A 21,081-nucleotide genomic window follows, 5' to 3' on the forward strand; every position below is an offset into this window, starting at 1 on the left:
ATGGGATAGTGCCACCATTTAATATGCCCTGTATACACTTGAAAAACATTTGGTAAATTAGAGTACTAAGTCTGATACAGAAAGTACTGCTGAATACAGTCAACATCATTACTTCTCTTAGAAATTACCAGAAAATGTATTTTCTGGACCTGTTTAATAATACACATGTGATAAACAAACTTATGGATTATTTAGGGATGAGGAAGCCTTTTTTCCATTGACATTTCTGAATGGAAAATTCTGCTGACAGTCTACATCTCAGACTATTAGGATAGCAGAGAGAGACCTTTAACAGTGCATCTGACCCATTACTGGTTTATGAGAGAACAATGTTGGAATAAATATGAATAAAAAGTTATTCTTTCACACAATTTGGTGCAGCAATGTTGAAATTTTACTAGGATAAACAACTGCCTTGCAATAAGCATGCTCATTCATTATTCAGTGTTAAATCCTAATTGTTGCTGATTTCAATTTCTTTGTGCTAAGTGTTTCTAAATTATAAATAACTCTGCAACTCTAATAGTATATACTCTATTAAGGAAATGGTAAGTACAGAAATAAATTATTAAAGTGTTCTGCTTAACTATTGCCACACAATTCATCTCAGGATTGGGAGATCAAGGCAGCCACTTTGAAAAATTTGAAGTGATATTCACAAGGAGTCTATGGACAAGTTATGTATCTATGTTGCATAAACAGACTCTGTGCATGTGTATTTATTTACAAAATTGTTACATTGTGATCTTCACTCTGAGGTTTGATTTTTCTCCTTTTCAGGTCATTGATAAACTGTCCTGACCTTAGTGAGAGTAAAATCATATCCTAAGCATACACATCACTGCTGTGTTCTCCCTTTGATCTGAGTACTGAAGTGTGTTTAACACTAAAGAGTGAAAGTCCAGCAGCAAGCATTTTAATGCCCTGAGAAAGCATCAAACACAAGACTCCTTCTTGTCATGTCTCTTATTCTCCTCTTTCATGTCCTCTTATTTATGTATGTAGTGGTTTACCTTAATTTGCTTGGAAGAGTCTTGTTTGTCTCAAGGAGGGATGGTTGTGTGATTAAGGCATCTCACATCTTTGTGTCTCCTTTTTCCTTCTCTAATTCTTTCCATCTCTTCTCTAGAGGTCCAGTGGAAAGGCTTGGTGGCTCGTTCTTCACTGGCTTGTGGGACAGCACTTCATATCTGGCAATGGATCAGAAGGACTGAAGAGCATTTTTGCTCCCACCAATGTTTCTTAGAGCTGCTAAAACAGGACCAATGAAGATGTTCACCAGACTCCAAGTCCTTGCGCTAGCTTTATTTTCCAAAGGAGTTTTCCTTTCCCTAAGTGACCACAGCTTTGTCAGAAAGGAAATTAAGATAGAAGGAGACCTGGTCTTAGGAGGCTTATTCCCAATCAAGGAAAAAGGCACTGGGATAGAAGAATGCGGGAGAATCAATGAAGACAGAGGCATCCAGCGCTTGGAGGCCATGCTGTTTGCTATTGATGAAATCAACAAAGACAACTACTTGCTGCCGGGAATTAAGCTTGGAGTTCACATCTTGGACACGTGTTCCAGGGATACGTATGCCTTAGAACAGTCTTTGGAGTTTGTCAGGGCATCTTTGACTAAAGTGGATGAAACAGAGTACATGTGCCCTGATGGTTCATATGCCATCCAAGAGAATTTGCCACTGCTCATTGCAGGAGTGATAGGTGGTTCCTACAGCAGCGTCTCCATACAGGTGAGTCACAGCAGCCTCACCAGGTGAGAACTACTTATCTGTCATTCCAGTGAGAGAACCACTGCTTATGTAAGTTTGGCAATAAAGCAAGTCTTAGCTTGATCACTGTGCCCTAGGAGTCTATCTAGCATATCATTTTTACTGAATTGACATTAGTTCAATTCACTCTTCAAAATACTTACTGTAGTTCAAACGTATGGCAGCTGTCTACTTCCTCTAGTTATGGTGTATCCTGAAGGCATCTAAAGTTTCCAAAAGTCTTAGTATTTATTTTGGACTTTGCAATTAGTATTTATTTTGGACTTTGCAATTCATGACACTTCTACAGCTCTAAGTGCAGATATCTGCTTTCACATCAATCATAGATGATACCACCTATGTGTTTGAATATATGTGTTCCTGCAGTGCTGCATGTTCATGACATTTGTCATTTTAACAGCAGATATTTAAAATAAAAAATTCTTGTGGTACTTTTAGTCACTAGTAGGGTGCCCCAAGGCTCAGTATTGGGGTCAGAGCTGTTTAGTATCTTTATCAATGACCTGGCTGAGGTGATTGAGTGTACCCTCAGTCAGTTTGCAGATGACATTCAGTTGGGCAGGAGTGCTGATCTGCTAAAGAGTAGGAAGACTCTGCAGACTGAATCAATGGATTGAGGTCAGTGGTATGAGGTTCAATATGGCCAAGTACAGGTCCTGCACCTGGGTCACAACAATCTGCAGCACAACAGGCTGGGGGAAGAGTGGCTGAATAGTGTCCCAGTGGAAAAGGACCTGGAGGTGCTGGTTGACAGTGGCTGAACATGAGTCAGGTGTGTCCAGGTGGCCATTCTACTGGTTAGTAGAATCCTGGCTTGTATCAACAGTGGTGTGTCCAGCAGGACGAGGGCAGTGACCTCTGTACTGGGCACTGATGAGGCCACATCTCACATCCTGCACCCAGTTATGAGCCACTCAATGCAGCGTTGAGGTGCTGAAGCATGTCCAGAGAAAGGCAACAGAGATGGGGAAGGGTCTACAGAGAAAGTCCTATGAAAGACTTCTCATGAAGGAGCTGGAGGTGTTTAGCCTGGAGAAGAGGGGGTTCAGAGGAGACCTTATAGCTACAAATACCTGAAAGAAAGTTGTAGCCAGATAAGGAGTGCCCTCTTCTCCACAGCAGTGGAGTAAGAGAATATGGCTTCAAGCTGTGCTAAGTGAGGTTCAGGTTGGACATCAGGAAGAATTTCTTTGCAGGAAGGGCTGTTAAGCATTGGAACAGACTTCCCAGGGAGGGAGGTGGTGGACTCACCTTCCCTTGACATATTAAAGAAATTACTGGGTGTGGCACTCAGTGTCATGTTCTGGCTGATGTGGTGATGGTCAGTCAAAGGTTGGACTCTGTGATCTTGGAGATAGTGTCCAACCTAAATGATTTTGTGATTCTGTGGTCACATTATTTTGGGTCAAATAAAACAAGCCATTTAACATGACCCATAATCACGAGTGAGTGGTGTCTTGAGCCCAGATTGATGTAGACTAAGACCCTGCCTCTGGTATTTCTTCATGGTCAGCTGCATGTTTCCAAAGGCTTGACAAAAGTGCAGGATATGTTTTCAGACTCAGTGTGGGACTTTCTCCAGACTGGGCACAGGCTTTAATCACTGCACCAGTGTCAACAGCAATAAGAGTTCTTGTGCACTGCAGACTATCCCAGCAGTGACAGAAAACTCACAGAGCCTCATTTGCCTGTTTCATAAATAGGGCAAGAGTTCATCCAATGTTCATTTCGATCAGAATTACTCTGGGGAGCTGGTTCTGCTCTTGTGAAGGCATTAAATCCCATCAGTTGGGAGCATGGTCAGATCCCACAGGACATGCACGAGCACAGAAGAATTTGAAGAAATTACATTTTATTTCCTTTTGTATTCCAGAGTGTAACTCATCTGTGTATTCATAGTAGGGGATATAAGGGCAAATCCTTACCCATACTGCAGGAGAACAGTTTCTGCAGAGCAGAACCTCAGCCATCTCTTGTAGTAGAAGTGGTTTTGTCCCACTGTGGACCAGCTAGCAGAGCAGGAATGCATCCTTCACCAGTTATGTGGATCTGATCACTTGGGGCACAAAGAACAAGTAAGTTTCAGGCTGAAAAAGAGACATCTGAAGGGGAAAAATGATAGCTACAGAACCTTGGGCACACAAACAGTTGAGGAAATCATTATTCATTGTCTCTCCCAATCACACAAAGAGTACATCAAGTGAAACCAGCAAATGGTGCGTTGTTGTGGATGCTAAAAGCTAAATGAGTTCCAGAAGTGACTAGAAGCAAAAAGGAGAAATTCGGTAAGATAACTCCTTTGGTTCTGCAGTTCCCAGAGCTACAACTGTCTGAAGGCTTGCAAAATATTTTGAAGCATCATACGACTGCCCTCTCCCACTGGTGGAGGAGTGGCAGTTTTTTTACTGTACCTTTGGTTTGTGGTCAGTGTGTTTCTCAGTCCACCCTAAGTTCAAGTGTGTCCAAAGCACATGAAGATATGAGGTAGCCTAAAAGACATATCAATAAAAGTAGTTACAGCAGAGGAAATGGTACAGGTGCTTCATTCCCTCCCAGAAACCGAGAGGGAGTCAGATCACATTTCTAAAGTAGTCTGTGGCCTCTTGCCCAACATCTGTCAGCCTGTCCCTTTGAAGGCAGTCTCTGGTGATCACTGATCTAAGACTAAATCTGTATCTGAGGCAGTAGATTTGATACAGCACACATCTAATGTACATAATAGAGTGTATATAAATGTTTCTATTCCAAAATCTTAGGTTTGGAGCAGCTGCCCAATGGAAATTGGAAGTCCTGATTAGAGATTTTCTCAACCTGTACATGCAAAAAATGGTAATCTAGCTGTATGAAAATCTGTATGTTGTGCAATTTTCCAAACCTAAAGAGGATGATAGAACAATACTCATAGTTAATATTACTATATGATCTTCCCTAGACTTGTCAATAATTTTTCAAACATAAGATCTTTCTTAACACAGTTCTTCAGAAAAATAGTTTCGCAAATCATTCAACTTGTCATCAAGCATCTTCCAGCTAGAAAAATGTATTCAGTGGTTTCTTTTCTCTTGACATGGATTGTGCTGGCCTTCCTTCAGTCCCTCTTTTCTAGCTTTCCTCTAGATTTTACAACACCTAAAAACGATATAATTAAGCTCTAGAAAAGACATAATTAAACCATTCACTCTTGTTGCTCATCCTGTTAAGATAGCTAGTCACAAGTTCTGTTTCAAAAGAAAATCCCTGTCAAGAATAATAGACGTTACAGACTCAAGCCTGAAATTGTAAGGACTTTCAAGCATTAAAGGCAAGCCTTTTGGTAATTTGGCAAGCCATACCAATTTTGGAGCCATTCACCTGTACAGAGTAGATCCAGTAACAACTGGAATTACACCACTGCTGAAAGTCAAAATATTTCACCAGGTGTGTGTGTGCAAGGCTTGGCACCCCCATGCCCTGTGTTTTCAAGCAGCATGTAGGGTGCTGGATGTTTCCAGATGTAGCCCTGGCAAGCATTTTTCTTTTGCTGAGAGCTGTAAACACCATAAAGTCCACAGTGCAGTTTCTTAGCCTTAAAATAAAACATGCTGAGTTCTTCAGACAAAAATTATTCCTGGCTTTTTTTCCCCCTCCTGTGAATATGTCTGTATATTTCAATATTTTTTCTTCCCCTCCCTTCACCCTGCCTCTCCTGCTTTTTCTCTGGACAGCTGTCTGCCGAATAACTTCATGATGCTCCTGCTGTCAGATTTGTACTTCTTTCATTACCCTTCCACTAAGGAATAAAAGATTTTGCTGGTAAATCAGCAATGAACACCTTCCCCACTGAGTCAGTATGTGCAATAGGCACTTTTTGCAGAGACTAAAAAACAACAAGAGAATGAAGAATGCTTAATTATTTTCTGGTCAGACTAGGCTATTATCGTTAATGATGATCTGGATAATTAGTTTTTAGATGTTGTGTTTAAATTAGCAGTGAGCCCAATCTGCACAGCATTTGATCCTTCAAACTCAAGCCAGGATTCTTAGTCAATGGAAAAGCTCATGTTAAAAAAAAAATTAAAAATCTGTTTTCATGAAATAAAATTCTGACTTGAGTTGAATACAGCATCTGTGAATGAAGAATTCAAAATCTGGAAGGTTTTCTTTTGGGCTTATGGCTTTTCATCTGAGCCAGGTATCAACTCTTTCTTAGTTTACAACAGAAATTTCAAACATATTTTCCTTGGAGAGATTGACACAGTAAAAATTATAACAAAAAGAGGCAGTATTCATTTGCAGAGGAGCACCTGCATAGCCAATCCCAGTTCCATATTTAAGATACTTAAGTCAGCTCTTGTCAGGAATATACAGGTGGAAGCAGGAATACCTTTATTCAAGTGCTGGATTTTTTCTTCCTTGTTTCTGAAAAATGGATTCTTCTGAAAATGAAGACTGGGGTCCATTCCTTGCAGTCAGCTCTTACAAAAACTAAGACATTCATTTAGGTGGGCTGTATTTTTAATTTCTGCGTATACTAGATTCACATGGGTGTAAAGATTTTAACCTGTCTGTCAACCCACAAGACCTCCAGATCATGACCATGGAAGTTATTTCCAAGTTAGAGCCTCATCCAGAAAAAAATGGCAGAACAGAATTCAGTGCCCTGCTGTCATCTCTTCAGTTCCTTGCTGTGTCTCAAGTAAACTGTAACAAAACCACTGGAGCAGGTTTAACAGTGCATTACTGCTATCACAAAAGCTGAAGCCACTCCTAAGTGAGTGACCATCTGGCATGAAATTCAAAATATGTACTCATTTACTGGCAATCTTTTCCTGGCTGTCATTTCTCCTTAGCCACAAAAGTCTGCCAAGGGCTCATGGAGCCTGAAAGTTAATCACCTCCGTTTCCTTCCTCCAAGGATAAACCATCTTTCAACCAGTCGTAACAATACCTTCTGACTTCCATCACCACTGAAAATAGTGAAAAATTCTTAAATGAACCAAAAAATCAACAAAACATAACACATGGGGCTCAGTCCGTTGTGCATGGACCCCATAGGGATGGGGGCAGGAGACGTGTGCAGGGTGTTGCAGAGGTTTTCCAGGCCACACCACACACACACACACACCATTTGTGCTGTGCACTGACAGTCTCTGGTGACTTTGTGCTTGTAAAAGTAAACCAGATCCTTATTAAAAGTCCATTCTGTGAGATGGACCACCTACCATCAGCATTTAAGCTACACATGCACTTGCCAGCTTCCATGTGTCTCCTTTAAACTCTCTCCTCTTTCATCTCTGTTCTTCCCCTCTCTCCACTACCTCTCAGCCAGACCCTTGCTGTTTGTTCCTCTCTTTGTTTCTATTCCACGTTCAGAAACAGAACAGCCACTAGGCTGAGATTTTCAAAGTGTCCAAAGAACAGTGGGCATTTATTTCCTAGAGATTTCAAAGGAATATGGGTACCTCCCTCTGGCTTCTCTGAAAACCCCACAGTAACTCATTACTTTGCAGTCTTTTTTATTTGGTTTTGGGCTATAATTTTTATTTCTTTAGTATATGCATTTTTTCCTTTTGGCAAGGGGAAATTGTAAGACTTTACAAGGATAGATAAGTAACCACTGAGATCGCAGGTAAGAAAGAAGGAGCTCTACCATACAATGACAGAATCATAGAACCATTAAGGTTGGAAAAGACCTCTAAGATCGTCGAGTGGGATTCTTAACCCAGCACTGCCAAGTCCACCATTAAACCATGTTCCCAAGTGCCACATCTACATGTTTTGTGAATACTTCCAGAGCTGGTGAATCCATCACGTCCCTGGGGAGCCTGTTCCAATACCTGACCAGCAATTCAGTAAAGAAATTTTTTTAGTATCTAATCTAAACCTCCCCTTGCTCAAGTTGAGACCCTTTCCTTTTGTCTTATCACCTGTTACATAGGAGAAGAGACCAACCCCTACCTGCCTGCAATCTCCTTTCAGGGAGTTGTAGAAAGCAATAAACTGTTCCAAGGGGGAAAGGATGTCACTACAAGAGAAAGCGGCAAAAAATAAGAACTAGCTAGGGTCACCTAGACATCACCTATAGTTATTCTACCCCTTCTGACTAGGATTTACTCATCAGGTAGCAAGTCTCAAATTACCATATTTATCACAGACAGTTCTTTTAAGTCCAGAAGCACTTCCATGTTCCTTTAGAACCAACAGCCCCAGTTTTAGTACCTTTCCTGATCATGTGTAAATGGGATATGAGTCACAGGCAGGTTTATGAACTCTCAGACAAGAGTTGCACTCCTCATGCAAAGCCAAGTCTTCTGCACAGGTCTCTTTTCAGGGTACAAGTTTGGGGCTCAGCTTACTTCACTTCAATAGAAGTGTTGTATGGAGGCAGAGACAACTCACTGTGCCATCCCCTGCAGAAAAAAAGAAAAAATATTTCCAAACCATTCCTTCAAAAACAACATTTCTCTCCATGCCCTCCATGGTTTACTTTTTATTGCACAGGACAGACACAAATCTAAAAAGAAATTCCCAGTTTCTAAAAGAAATTCCAGTGCAGAAATCCTAGCTGTTATTCTGACAGCATTCCTTATTTCTGATGTTCATTTTGCAGATGAAGTTATTTCACAGTTCAAACACTGCTTCTCTCTGTGTGACAGCTACTGAGTCTTCTGCAAATATTTAGCTGTATTTTCCCCAGCTTCTTTGCCTAAATTTTCAGGTGAAGAGCAAGGCTAAAAATGTTTCCTTCACCCCTCTTCCCACTAACAAAAAATGCCATTTTTTAAAATTTTGGTAGGGAACATTACTTACGAACTAGGAAACAGCCCTCGTAATGCCAAAGAGTGAGAAAGCTGATGGAAACCACAGCTTCAGTCGTGCAGTGCACCAGATGATTCCATAGAACAAGCCAGGCTGGGACTCCTAAATAACCTCACTGCATCTGGCTGAGTTCCTTATAACTGACCTTTAATGATTTTACTGGGATATTGACATTCCCAGTGACCTTCTGGGATCAGTGCTTGGAGTCCTGCTGAAGCCAAGCTGGTGCTTTCTGCTGCAGGTCATGACACAGCCCCTTTGCAGTCACTGCCTTCAATGGTGCTTACTATATTATCCCAGAGAAAACATTTAGTTTTAAAATGGTCTAGGGAGAGATGATGGTCCAGGCTGATACAGGCTTTTTCAGTTCTGAAAGCGGTGAGGCCCTTAAGGTCCTAATTTCTCTTTGAAAACAAATTAACTTGGAGTGATTTTTTTTCTTGGGTCCAAGGTGAGCAGCTACATTTGCATCACTGAACTGTCCTCCTCCCAAACACTCCCAAATTATGTGAGTATGTCAGAAGTGTCCAGACTGAGTCACTCTGGGTCACACTGTCCCCAGGTAGGAGTCTACTAAATCCCAAGAAAAGAGGCAAAATTATGGTGGAGCCCAGCTTTTCAGCATTGCTCATATTTATTGCCAGTGACACAGTCTGGCAGCTCAGTAGGCTCACAGTCTGCTGAGCTGTATCTGCAGAAACATAGCCAGTTCATAGATGGAAATAAATATATCTGTTTATTCTTTTCTCATTGGACCACATCTAGAATATTACTTCTAACTTTGGGTCCCCTGGTAAAAGGATGATTCAACAAGTACAAACAGTCTTGGGGAGGAGGGTCTGGAACACAAACCCTACAATAAGAAATTGAGGGAACTGCATGTATTTAGCCTGGAGAGGAGAAGGTTTGGTGGGAACCTAATATCAGCTTTTCAGTATGCGCAGGTTTGTTCTCAGGAACACAAAGTAAATATATTTATCAACATGATGCAGGACCAGAGGATGGAAGAAAATATTTATAAATTGAAAAAAGGGGAGATTTTAACCTGAGGAAAAATGTACACCCCAGGAGCTGGGACTTTGGGGAGAGTGCATAAGCCAGTTAGACTGTTGACTAGCGAGGCACCTCACTTCATTTTACATTAGGTTTATGCCTGCCACCTACCACACACCCACATCCCAGCTCATTCAGAATCAGTGTTTCTTTCCTGCCTTTCTAAAATAGCTCTTTTTTCCCCAAATTTTGATGTATTTTTAGATTTAAGAAACAAGAAGTAATTAAATAAGAAAACCCCTCCTTGTATTATATATTGGTATGAATGGTTTAGATGCAGATTGACTTCCAACTGCCCAAATAATAACAAAAAGCCAACAAGGTAGATTACCATCGTTCAGGAGCCGTGTAAAAAACATACACTAGCATCTGTCCATGCTCCTTCAAAGCAAGAGCTCAGGCCCTGTGTATAGCAATGGTCTAGAAATTAGGAAAACCTTGGGACGTGGCTTTGCCATGGTCTTGCTGTGGGAATCTGGACTTGCAATTTATTTCCAGAAATGGAAAGACTTTTTCAGGAGACCAAAGGCAGCAACAGGATCTCCATTAGGACAGATTGCAGCTCATGTAGACAGAAATTTACCCAGCTTCTCAGTAGAGAAAAAACTTCTTTACCTTAATCTTATTTTGCTCCACAGCCTAATTTATTGTCTGTTCAGAGTAGCTCTTTCCTGTCTCAAAGGAGCTCTGTGAAATTAAATTCATTAAACCATGTTAAGTGCCATGGGATGGTTAAATTTCAGAAGGGCATTGAGCACTGTCATCTAGCAAGGGGCCTCCTCTGTCCAACAAATGTGCAATACACACTTATGTGTTACGGTAAAGACACCTTACCTGTTTTAGCACGTCTAGATTTGTCTTAAAAAGATTTATCTTCTTTTCTCCAAAAGATTTCCTGTGTTTTCTAGTCCCACACACATTCAGGAAAATCCATGTAATAATTTCTGGGCTATCAAAAAGGAAAATTTTAACAAAAACATCAGAACAAATCCTACTGCTGGCAAAAAAAAAAAAAATCTTAAGAATGTTAAGAAAATGTTCAATGAGATTCAATAAATCATTAGACAGATGAAGATTACCAAGAGAAGGGTTACCTATCTGTTCCCATTTACCAGCAGGATTCTTGAATGGCCACAAACACAGTCAGAAACCAGGTCCATGTGTTTGATAGCTGTATCTAGTTCATGGTTCCTTGCAGGTGGTTATTATGAAGCCATATTCAGTGTTTTAAACAAGATTGGCAATATCCCACAAACATGTATCCTGTCCCTGCAGCTCAGAGAAGCAGAAGTGACAGATGTGGAGAGAGAGAGGGACACTGGTCACCCCTGGCACTGCTGTAGCCACTCCATTTACAGGATTTGCTGGTGCCAATGTCCCTATGGAGGGACATGGCTGGCACTGAATTTACTGCCATGCTCATGTTGGGCAAAAAATCACCCACAATCCATCCCAGCAGCTCAGTGAGAGCCAGGTTTGCCTGGGCAGTGGACACTTGACCACCGGATGGTGGCTGCACTAATAAGCCCAGCAGCACAGGGCAAATAAAGGTTTCCCATCTCTCTGAACGCTGGCTCCAGTGACATGGTTTGTTCACAGCAGGCTCTGCAAAGTGGCTGTTTTGGTTTGCAGATGCAGAACATCCAGACTTATCTTGAAAAGTATCTGCAAAACCCACCAGTTCTGACAGTGAAAAAACCTGGCTACTACTGCTACTTAAGTGGCAACATATGGATTTCAGGCACTAATTGCATGCACCACGGCTTGATTAAATTGTTCCCTGGAGCTTTGCCAGAATAAATTATTTCACTTAGCAAAAGCTGGATCTGCACTGCAATTTTGAAGCTGTTCCGCACATTTCAAAGCAGCATGGAGCTACACTGGAGGTGTGCCTCAGGTGGTTCAATCCCAGTGCACAGAACTCTGGTTTGCATCCCACCGTCCTCTACTACTCTGACCAGACATAGTCTTAGATATCTGCTCATCTGCAGAACCTGCTACCTGTGCTCTTATCCTGTTGGTCTCTTAACCAGGATAAAATTTTCATGATCAAATGCTCAGGTCAGCATGAAAATCGCTGGAAAAATGGACTGTTCTGTAATCAATTGCATCAGCTAAAAGCCTGACTCTTGAGATGCTTTGAAAAAATACTCCCTAATACTGAGATGTTAAAATATTCCAGAAAATCCTCTCTTGAGAATTTCATGAAGAGTGCCCTGATCTGAATTAATAACCGCTACAACTTCACTGAACTCCATGAAGAGTAATAGTTCTCAGGAATTATTTGGTTAATCCTTTATGATTAATAAGATTTTTTTATATTTTTTTAATTTTTAGTCCATGAAAAATCTACCATCTGGACAGCTTCCTAATGAAGAGCTTTACAGGAAACATCTTTAAACACATGAGAACTTTCTTCTCCCCAGAGTGCAGGAATCAGAATTGAAGCTGTTTGAAGAGACCCTAGAAGTAGAGTGGCCTCCAAGGCTCAGGGCCCCTGTGTAAACTGGGAGAGTAGTTCTGTGCATGCTTTGGCTGCTTAGACTAAAAGAAAAAAAAATCGCAAACAAACAGAAAGGAAAGAAACAAGAAACCAAACTAACGATAAAGCAGCTGCATTTGTTAGGAGCACCTTTCTGTGAACTGAAGGCTTCTCCACTCAGTGACCAGCATTACTTGAGCTGCTGAAAATGGACTTCTTCTGTAGCTGATTTCGGGGGGGAAATGCAGCATGATATGTGTGCAAATCTTCATTGTGGTTTAGCACAAATAAAATAATTCCTGCTAGAATAAACTGAGACAAGAATAGCAATTCCAGCCCACACAATTCTGCAGGAAATGTTTCAGAATAGCTACATGGAGTACATTCTTACTACCAAATCAGAGTGCTCTTCAGAGAGGATGTGTGAACCAAACCATGTGGATATGTGGGCATGTAATCAATGTTACAAAGCCACAGGGATTTAACAATGCTCAAAGCATCCATTGTACCTTGCTGACAGAACAAGCCTCCCTGCCTATCCTGTTGCTTTAAAGCTGTTCATTTCCATCACCAGATGCAAATTAAATCCCACACTTCCAGTATTAAGGCAGTTTAATGAGTGTTACCATCTAGCAGGGAGGTTAAGAACACAGCAGCTGCTTTCTGAGGGACAGTAACTTGTTCAGCCACAGCACTTCCCAACCTTGTGCCTGAACCCACTGGCAAAACTGGCATGCAGTGCCAGGTAAAGCTCAGGATACTCCTTCCAAGCACTATAGAAAAGGTTTCATTTTGGCTAAAACTAAAATAAACCACTACCAATGGAGTTTTCTTTGTGAAGGCAAAATTCAACTCAACAGCTACAGCAGAGATGTCTGGACACATGATCTTTCCTGGTGTTCCAGAAGGACAGGAGGATAAAAACCTCCTGAAGTCCTCAGTTCCATGTGGCCCAGAGGTGGTGAAAGTCCCTGTACATGTATGGCTGGCAGCAGAGTCTGGCCCAGATGAGACTACACCAGTTTACAAGGGCAGACTGAGCTACAGCAGGACACTAGTGCAGTGTCTGCATTACAGAAAAGACAGAATCTATAAAAAACCTAAGTCATACAGGTTGCTGAAAAGCAATAAAATTCTTCTGGTTTTGTTTGGGGTTTTTTTAGGTTTTTTCATTTGTTTTGTTTGTTTTGGTTTGGTTTGTTTTTTTTGTACTATACCGTCTAATTTCAAATGATGTCTGAGCCTTCAAAATTTTCTTCTTTTACAACATTTTTTTCAAAACAGTCTTTGGACTTTGAATTCTTACAGTCTGTGGTCAAAGAAACATCTGGGGAATATTAAAACAAATAAATGATTGGGCAATTTTTTATAAGTTTTCCTCGGAAATCTCAAGTATTATTGCAGGAATCTCAAATTTAATTTACTGGACAGAACTTCTAATGACCAATCTTTTCTTTGTCATTTAAGAAACTGTCACAGGCAAAAAATGCCATAACCTTCCTTCATTTCTTTCCAGATGGGATCAAGAGTTGCACTTCTGTGAGAGTAGCAGAGTAGATTTGGAAATATTTAAGTACTGGACATAGCCACATATGAAAAATACAAAAAAAAAAAGCGCCAAAAAAACCAGACAGGACTTTGGACCACATAAATCAAACCAGAAGGGCAAATAGAGATTATTAAAAAATTTTATTATTTATTAAAAACTGTAGGTCAACATGACATCAGATCAGTTGGGCAGAGCATAATGCATATAATGCCAGAGTCATGGGTTTTGTCCCTATATGGACCATTCACTGAAAAGTTGGGTATGATGATCCTTGAGGGTGTCTTCCAGTTGAGACCATTCTATGATTCTGTGAATCTGTGATTCTGTGGTTCTGTGACACTGTGAAACACTCAAAGAATGCATGCAACAATTGTGTCATCTCAGCTGACCTGCAGCCAGAACATCTCAGAAAAAAAGTTTAAATGAGTAAAAAATATGAGAGGTTGGGACTTAATCTTGAATAAGTGAGATTAGAAAGTTCTGCAAGAGGCCTGTATATTTGTGATATTTGCACAAAACAGAAATTTATGTCTTATTAATGCATTTGGTCATCAGATACAGTGAATCTTGGAGAAGATTAATCCCACTATGAATGGGAAAGGCATGTAAATCCCCAGGCCTTAGTAAGATGCACAGTCTGAAATTGAAACATATTGTCCATTTGTGTCCAATTATCTGTTGCTTAAACAGGCTCAAATTCACAGAAATAAAGGTCCATTACAGTCCCAGCAGGACCCAGAGAACTGGGTATCAGATCAGGTTTTGTGCATATGCTCAATGCAAGTGCTTTCCCTGGAGTTTGTTATCAACATCCTCTATCAACACCGTCAATCTGTGATCATCGGAACGCCTCTCATTAAAAAACACTGTCAATGCCTTTCCCTAAACATATCTGTTCCATTTTGTAAATACCACTCCTTAATAATCTGTGCACCCCACTTTGTCTCTAGGTGGCAAATTTGCTCAGACTCTTCCAGATCCCCCAGATAAGCTACGCCTCCACCAGCGCCAAGTTGAGTGACAAATCCCGCTACGATTATTTTGCACGGACGGTGCCCCCGGACTTCTACCAAGCGAAAGCCATGGCTGAAATCTTGCGGTATTTCAACTGGACTTACGTGTCAACGGTGGCTTCCGAAGGAGACTACGGGGAGACAGGGATTGAGGCCTTTGAGCAGGAAGCTCGCCTGCGCAACATCTGCATCGCCACCTCCGAGAAAGTGGGGCGGTCCAACATCAGGAAGTCTTACGACGGCGTGATCAGGGAGCTGCTCCAGAAGCCCAACGCCAGGGTGGTGGTGCTCTTCATGCGAGGCGATGACTCCCGGGAGCTCATTGCGGCTGCCAACCGCTTCAACGTGTCCTTCACCTGGATTGCCAGCGATGGCTGGGGAGCACAGGAGAGCATTGTCAAGGGCAACGAGCACATAGCCTCCGGGGCCATAACCTTGGAGCTCGCTTCCCATCCTGTTAAAGAGTTTGACAAGTATTTCCAAAGTCTCAGCCCTTACAACAACAGACGCAACCCCTGGTTCAAGGACTTCTGGGAGCAAAAATTCCAGTGTAACCTGCAGAACCGGAAACCACATAAAAAGGCTTGTGAGAAGCACTTCACCATCAACAGTTCCAACTACGAGCAAGAGTCCAAGATCATGTTTGTTGTGAATGCTGTGTATGCAATGGCTCATGCCTTGCATAAAATGCAGAGGACTCTCTGCCCAAATACCACCAAACTCTGTGATGCCATGAAGCATCTGGACGGCAGGAAGCTGTACAAAGATTATCTCCTGAAAGTAAACTTTACAGGTAATAACTCCTCTTTTGGTACCTACAGAATGTAATTAAGCACTGTAATTCTGCAGTGCTACCAAATTTCCTGGTAGCAACTATTTACACAGTTCAGACCAGAGTGGTACACAGGCAAGGTCACTCCTATCACAAGAAGGGAGAAAAAGAAGAGGAGCTTGGTGAGAACCCTAAAAAAAAACAGGTTGATGCTCCTTCTGCTTCCAGCGAAGGAGAGGTGAAGGTGGCAACAGCTGGTCTTGGCAATGTTGCACTCCATCCTCTAAAATTCCACACACTAACACCCATTTAATTCACAGCCAGTTTGGGCATGTCTGAAAGCCAATGGTCCTTTCACCACCTGCTACACCAGGCAGCCGCCTGCTATTCCCATGCCAAGACTTGGCCTTCACTCCCTTGATTTGCTGCAAATTTACATAATTGCTGGACCTCGGTCAATGTCCCTGCAATAGTGAAGTAATAATTCCTGTCATAGAATCAGATGCATACAAACTATTTAAATATATGGGGTTGTGCCATTACCTGTGTTACAGAACGGCAGGCTTAATGGCAAAGTATAAAAAAGCTACATTAAACATGTACAGGAGATGTGGAGGAGGGTCTTTAATCTGGGAATGATATAAGCAAACTTCATGGGGACTGGCTGCGCAGCATATGGCGTCTCTGTGGTTTTTTGACCACATATGACTGAGTTTAGCTTTTGTAGTAATAATATTCCATAATAATATTATCCCTTAGAAAAGATCTACAGAGGAAAGAAGTAAAGTGTAGAACATCCTGTCTTTTTGTTGCTACATGTTGGAGCTTCTGAAGCATCTACATTGAAGTTACATTTCTATGTATTATGGAAACTGATATTCTCAACTGACTGATTTGATAGTAAGGAACCATCATGCTGTGCTTTGAGTGAGAACTAACTCCAAGAGGAATTGAAGGATAAACCTGTGTAGAATGCAGCGTGTTCAATCCCAAGAGATCTTCAGTAACTGTACAATGCTAATAACACTGAAAACCATGTAAACTGTCAAATTGGAGCTTGAACTTTTCCCTCCTTTAGAGATGTTCTCAGTGTTTGACTCAGATCACCTCTAGATACTGCCAGCCACATCCCTGATGCTTCTCTAGCTCCCAGTGGGATGCAGCTGATGTAGCCAAATACTCAAGACAGAATGAAACTAAATGTTTGGGTTTAGACCTCTGAAAATTAAGAATAACCCTCTCTCCTTCCCCTCCTCACAGCACTTAAAACATAGAAATGACTGTCTCACTTGCCTGCACTTTTCCTCAGAGATACTTGAATGTCTTTAAATTGTTGAAATCAATTGGTTTTAGGACAGCACTTCCTGGGAGCTCATTCCTGGCATGCTGATCCAGAGAGAAGGCAGTGGTGTGCTTCTGTTCCTGCCAGGGAAATACTTCATGACTCTAATGACCTACCTAAATGAGTAGGCACTTCAATATTTTAAATTACAATTATTTTTAAGATTTTTTTTGTCACTACAGTTATTGTTACGGGCTTAAATGAAAATGCTATTAACAGATTCCAGCTTTAAGACTAAGCAAGCTTTGTTCAAATACAGAATACTTAATCGCTTTTCTAACATGCAGATATTTGTAAGCACTCAAGCATTTTTCCACTCAACATCTAGATATAAAGTCAAAATAATCCAAATTTTCTTTGACCAAAATCACGGGAAATATTTTATTTATCTAGAGGCAGAGAATTTTGTTTTAATTTTGACTGAAATATCTTTTATATTTTTATGAATTGGGAGTTGAAGCTGTTCAAGCTGGAAAAATAATTGCAGCATGTTATTTTTCACTTTTGAAAACAGAAGTCTCTTTTTTGAACCAAATTAATTTGATTAAAAATCAGCATGGAAATCTTTGAAACTCTGAAGAGCTTTATTTTCCATTAATTTTCATTTCCAATTTAAAACATTAAGAAACCTGTCAAGCTCTTTCTCAATGCCTTTGTTCCATATTCCTTTTTTTACCAGCTTACAACATGATTTGCTCATCTCTTTTCTTTATTATTAGTTCTTCCATTATAATGTGAATCCCTATTTTAATGTAAGTTATTTTTTAAGCAGGAGTGATTTTTATGTAACGAGTTATTAAGCAAATCTTCCATCTCTTCTTCCTTTCAGAAGGATGTGAAAAATTAATACATATGTGAGATTTCAATGCATATAAGTCTTGTCATTGCTTTCTATGGGACCTAGAATTATTCTTTGCTCTTTCCTGGCTGAAGAAAATTTTTGCGTGTGTTGTTAATGCAATATGAGGACCTTGTTGCATGGTACATTTGATCAATGGTGCTCTCATATTTCCACTTCCAAACCTGACAATGCTTTCCCACCACAGAGAGAGGGTGGCATGGAAGCAACCAGTCCAGCAGCTGCACTGCAACCAAGTCAGTTTGTGGATTTTCTCTCTTCTTTAGCCTGGGTAGCAATCCACACTGACCACAAGGAAGCAGGCAAGAAACAGAACAGTGATAGCCATATTTGCAGATACAAAAGCAGCTATTTAAGCAATGCCTCCTCTGCTGAAAGACAGGGGTCCACATAGATAAGTCCTGCAAGCACAGAAATCAAGCCAAGAAATGGTGGAAGAAATCAAGCAAATGGCCCTGAATGGCTCGTCCCAGTTTCCTTGAACATGGTGTATTTCACACACACCAGTCTCAGTAAACGATCAAGTGCACTTCTGTGACTGGTGTGGGATGGAGCAATTGCAGACATTTACCCTTCACACTCAAATTAGTTCTGATTAGTCTTTGATTACAGTTAATGGAGGGGATCAGCACTTACAGAGTTGCTCCAGCCCATGTGAGGTATGATTTGCCCCTACATCTCTTGCTACTGACTACAGATGGAGTATAGGGTGATTAAGGTTTATTTTCACTTGCCATTTAGCTGAAAGCCTGAAGTGAGACTCTTAGAAACAGCAATAATGTGATTTGCAAGGAAATACTCCCTGAGCAGCTAACAGCAGGGTGGTTGTAGGGGACTGGCCAGGATTTGTGCCTCCTTGTGCTGCCACTGCTGCTGACGTGCTGTGTGACAGGTATTTCACTAATATGTCTGGGCTCCTACTTATTTCTCTTTTTTCATTTGAAAAATTGAAAATTACTCCACAGAACTGCAGTGTGGGATGAAGACAGGGAGAGATTTCACTCCTTATTTTCTGTGAGATACAACAGACACATCATTTTCTTGCAAGTCACTAAGATATACAGGACAAATATCATGATACCCTGACTCTTTTCAGCAAAGAAAAAGAGACACCTGTGCCTAATTCCAGCTTCCAGCAGCAGGATGTGAGAATGCAAAGTCCAGCCCCTAGACAAATGCTCTCACTCAATTTCAGTGTTTGTTTGGCCTTTCAAAGAGATTTAGGCTGGTTCATCGTCTTGATCTTCCCGTCCTCTACATTCCCTCCTGAGGGCACAAGTGCAGCACTTGATGTTCTAAATCATGATGGTTTTCTGCTGATAAAGAGATGCTGGTTCAAGAGGCTGTTAACTTGTATTACCAGAACAGCAAAGAAGTGCTGAACAAAAGTAAAGGTTTCCACGGCAGAAAGCACAGAGTGAACTCAACTTCTCACCATACCCAGCCATTGCCTGGTGAAGGGCAGCATACAGAGGGGCTCCTGGGAGGGCTATGAACCCAGGGATGAACTCACATATCCAGAAACCTTGCTCCCCCACAGAGATGGAGGGGACAGTGCAGCAAACAGCTTTGCTGACTATTTTAGCTTGTTTAAGCCACCAGCATGACACAGAAGAGCAGTGTTGTCATTGCCCACAGCACTACTGCAAGCCTCACGTTTGACAAGTGCCAGCACAGTGTGAGAGGGGTTTCCATCATCTGGGACAAAAAAGTGGCAGGGTCCTGCACAGCTGTGCCCTACATGTTGCTGCCTGGTGCAGCTGCTCCTGCAGGACATTGGACTGGAGGGGAGGAAGGGTAGCAATGATAATGAAAGACCAACATTATCTCCAGGGTTGCTTAATTGGTGCAGGATAACAGTCCTGTCATCCAGCAGTATGGGGCTGGACTCCTGCTTTTCCCACTCCAGTTAGCAGGGCCAATGGTATAACAGGACTAACCCTGCCCTCAGTCCAGTGTGGGAGCATATGGGCAGAAGGAGGTTGGATTTTGGGATGTATGCATGTCCACATGTCTTTTGCAGATTTCTGAACCTGCACAGCTAATGACTGAAAGAATTTGGCTAAAGTAGTAAACTTGGAAAAAAAGATCACTAAAAATTTTAGGCAATGCATATTTAAAGTACTCAGTGTCTTTTCCTATCCCTTTCTCCTTCCTGAGTTACCAGAGTTACTGTCATGGACTTTTCTGCCTTATCTTCAGAAATCCATCTCTTCTACAGCAAAGCCTGTATCATCAAAACTAGCTTATTCTGGGCAAGTCCTCTCCCCTGGCTAACCAGAAGGACTACTCCGAATGAGAACAGGGTTATAAGCCAGGTCTGATTTGTCCCATTTCCTCCATTGGACTCTATGGCAAAATGTCTATTCTTACCTAGACTTGTATTTCTATGTGATTCATTTTTTTCCTTCTCTTCCTCCTCATTCTGCCCCAGTCAACATTATGAAATAATATGAAGCAGAAGCACAAATTCACCTTCTAATTTAGTTCTTGAGCATTGGTGACTTCTGTTGTGGGAACACAATTTCACAGACCATTTACATCGTATCTGTTCCATCCAAGTAAGAAAGAGCTTAAGTCATGGTCTGCAACAAGCAGATGTCACCTTACTTCTGAGAACAGCAGCATTGCATGGTCCTTCCTTCTCTGGCATTTAGCCATAAATATTTCCTGTCAAAAGTGCACTTCAAAACTCAGTGCTCAGCCAGGCTGCATGGAGCACAGACCAAAAAAAAATGCTGCATTTGCTACCACAGCAGATTACAGCTGCAGAAACTTCAAAGGCTGGCTGTGAGTTTACAACAGGGAATACCTGTGCAGGCGAAAGCCAGAGCTCAGAGCCCAGCCTCTGCAGCAAATGGCCCTGCTAACTCTGTCATCTCACCCAAGGAGCTCCTTCTCATCAGGTCACATCCCCCTTGCCTTCAGCATTCACTCAGCAGGAAAGTCTTCATGGTCTTCCTTGTGATGGTTATTTGTAGAATAAACCAGAACAGACTTACAGATGAAGGCAAAGCTCACATGGGCAGAAGCCATCCTACCTTGTTAATTATAAAAGTTGTAAAAGTGTAATACATAATGGATTTGTAGCTAATAAAAGCAAGGAAAATGAATGAATTCCCCAAGATACTAATTTAAAATATACATGAAAAGTTGTCTAGGATTTAAAGGAAAAAATTACTGTCTTTTCCTGGGACCACAAATGTGTCATAGTATTTAAAGCCTTGCAAGCAGCTAAGGGACAGTCTCTGAAAGCACACTTGAGACTTGCTGTTTCAGAGCAGAGGAACAGTTGAACCTGCACGGTGTTTTCCCATATTCTCTCTCAGTTGGAGTTACATTGGTGTAAATACACAGAGAGCTGCAGCAAGATTTTGATGCCCTGGCAATCCTGATGGCCCCATCTAATTTCTCCCTCCTCTCTTTACAGGCATCATGGGA

General features: G+C 41.4%; 1 protein-coding gene across 2 annotated transcripts in view; it reads left to right on the forward strand.

The window, feature by feature from the left end:
* The first annotated feature begins 1,235 nt into the window (after positions 1 to 1,235).
* GRM3 (glutamate metabotropic receptor 3) overlaps positions 1,236 to 21,081 on the forward strand; it is a 44,497-nt gene continuing 24,651 nt past the window's right edge. Inside the window, exons 1-2 of one of the 2 annotated variants that reach the window (XM_062490839.1) lie at positions 1,236 to 1,733; positions 14,605 to 15,460. In XM_062490839.1, coding sequence (XP_062346823.1) covers positions 1,236 to 1,733; positions 14,605 to 15,460 — 1,354 coding nt within the window. The remainder of the gene's footprint in view (positions 1,734 to 14,604; positions 15,461 to 21,081) is intronic. The other variant, XM_062490840.1, reaches the window with a different exon arrangement.

This window comes from Cinclus cinclus, chromosome 4 (genome assembly GCF_963662255.1).
Source record: "Cinclus cinclus chromosome 4, bCinCin1.1, whole genome shotgun sequence".
NCBI classification, from domain to species: Eukaryota; Metazoa; Chordata; class Aves; order Passeriformes; family Cinclidae; genus Cinclus; species Cinclus cinclus.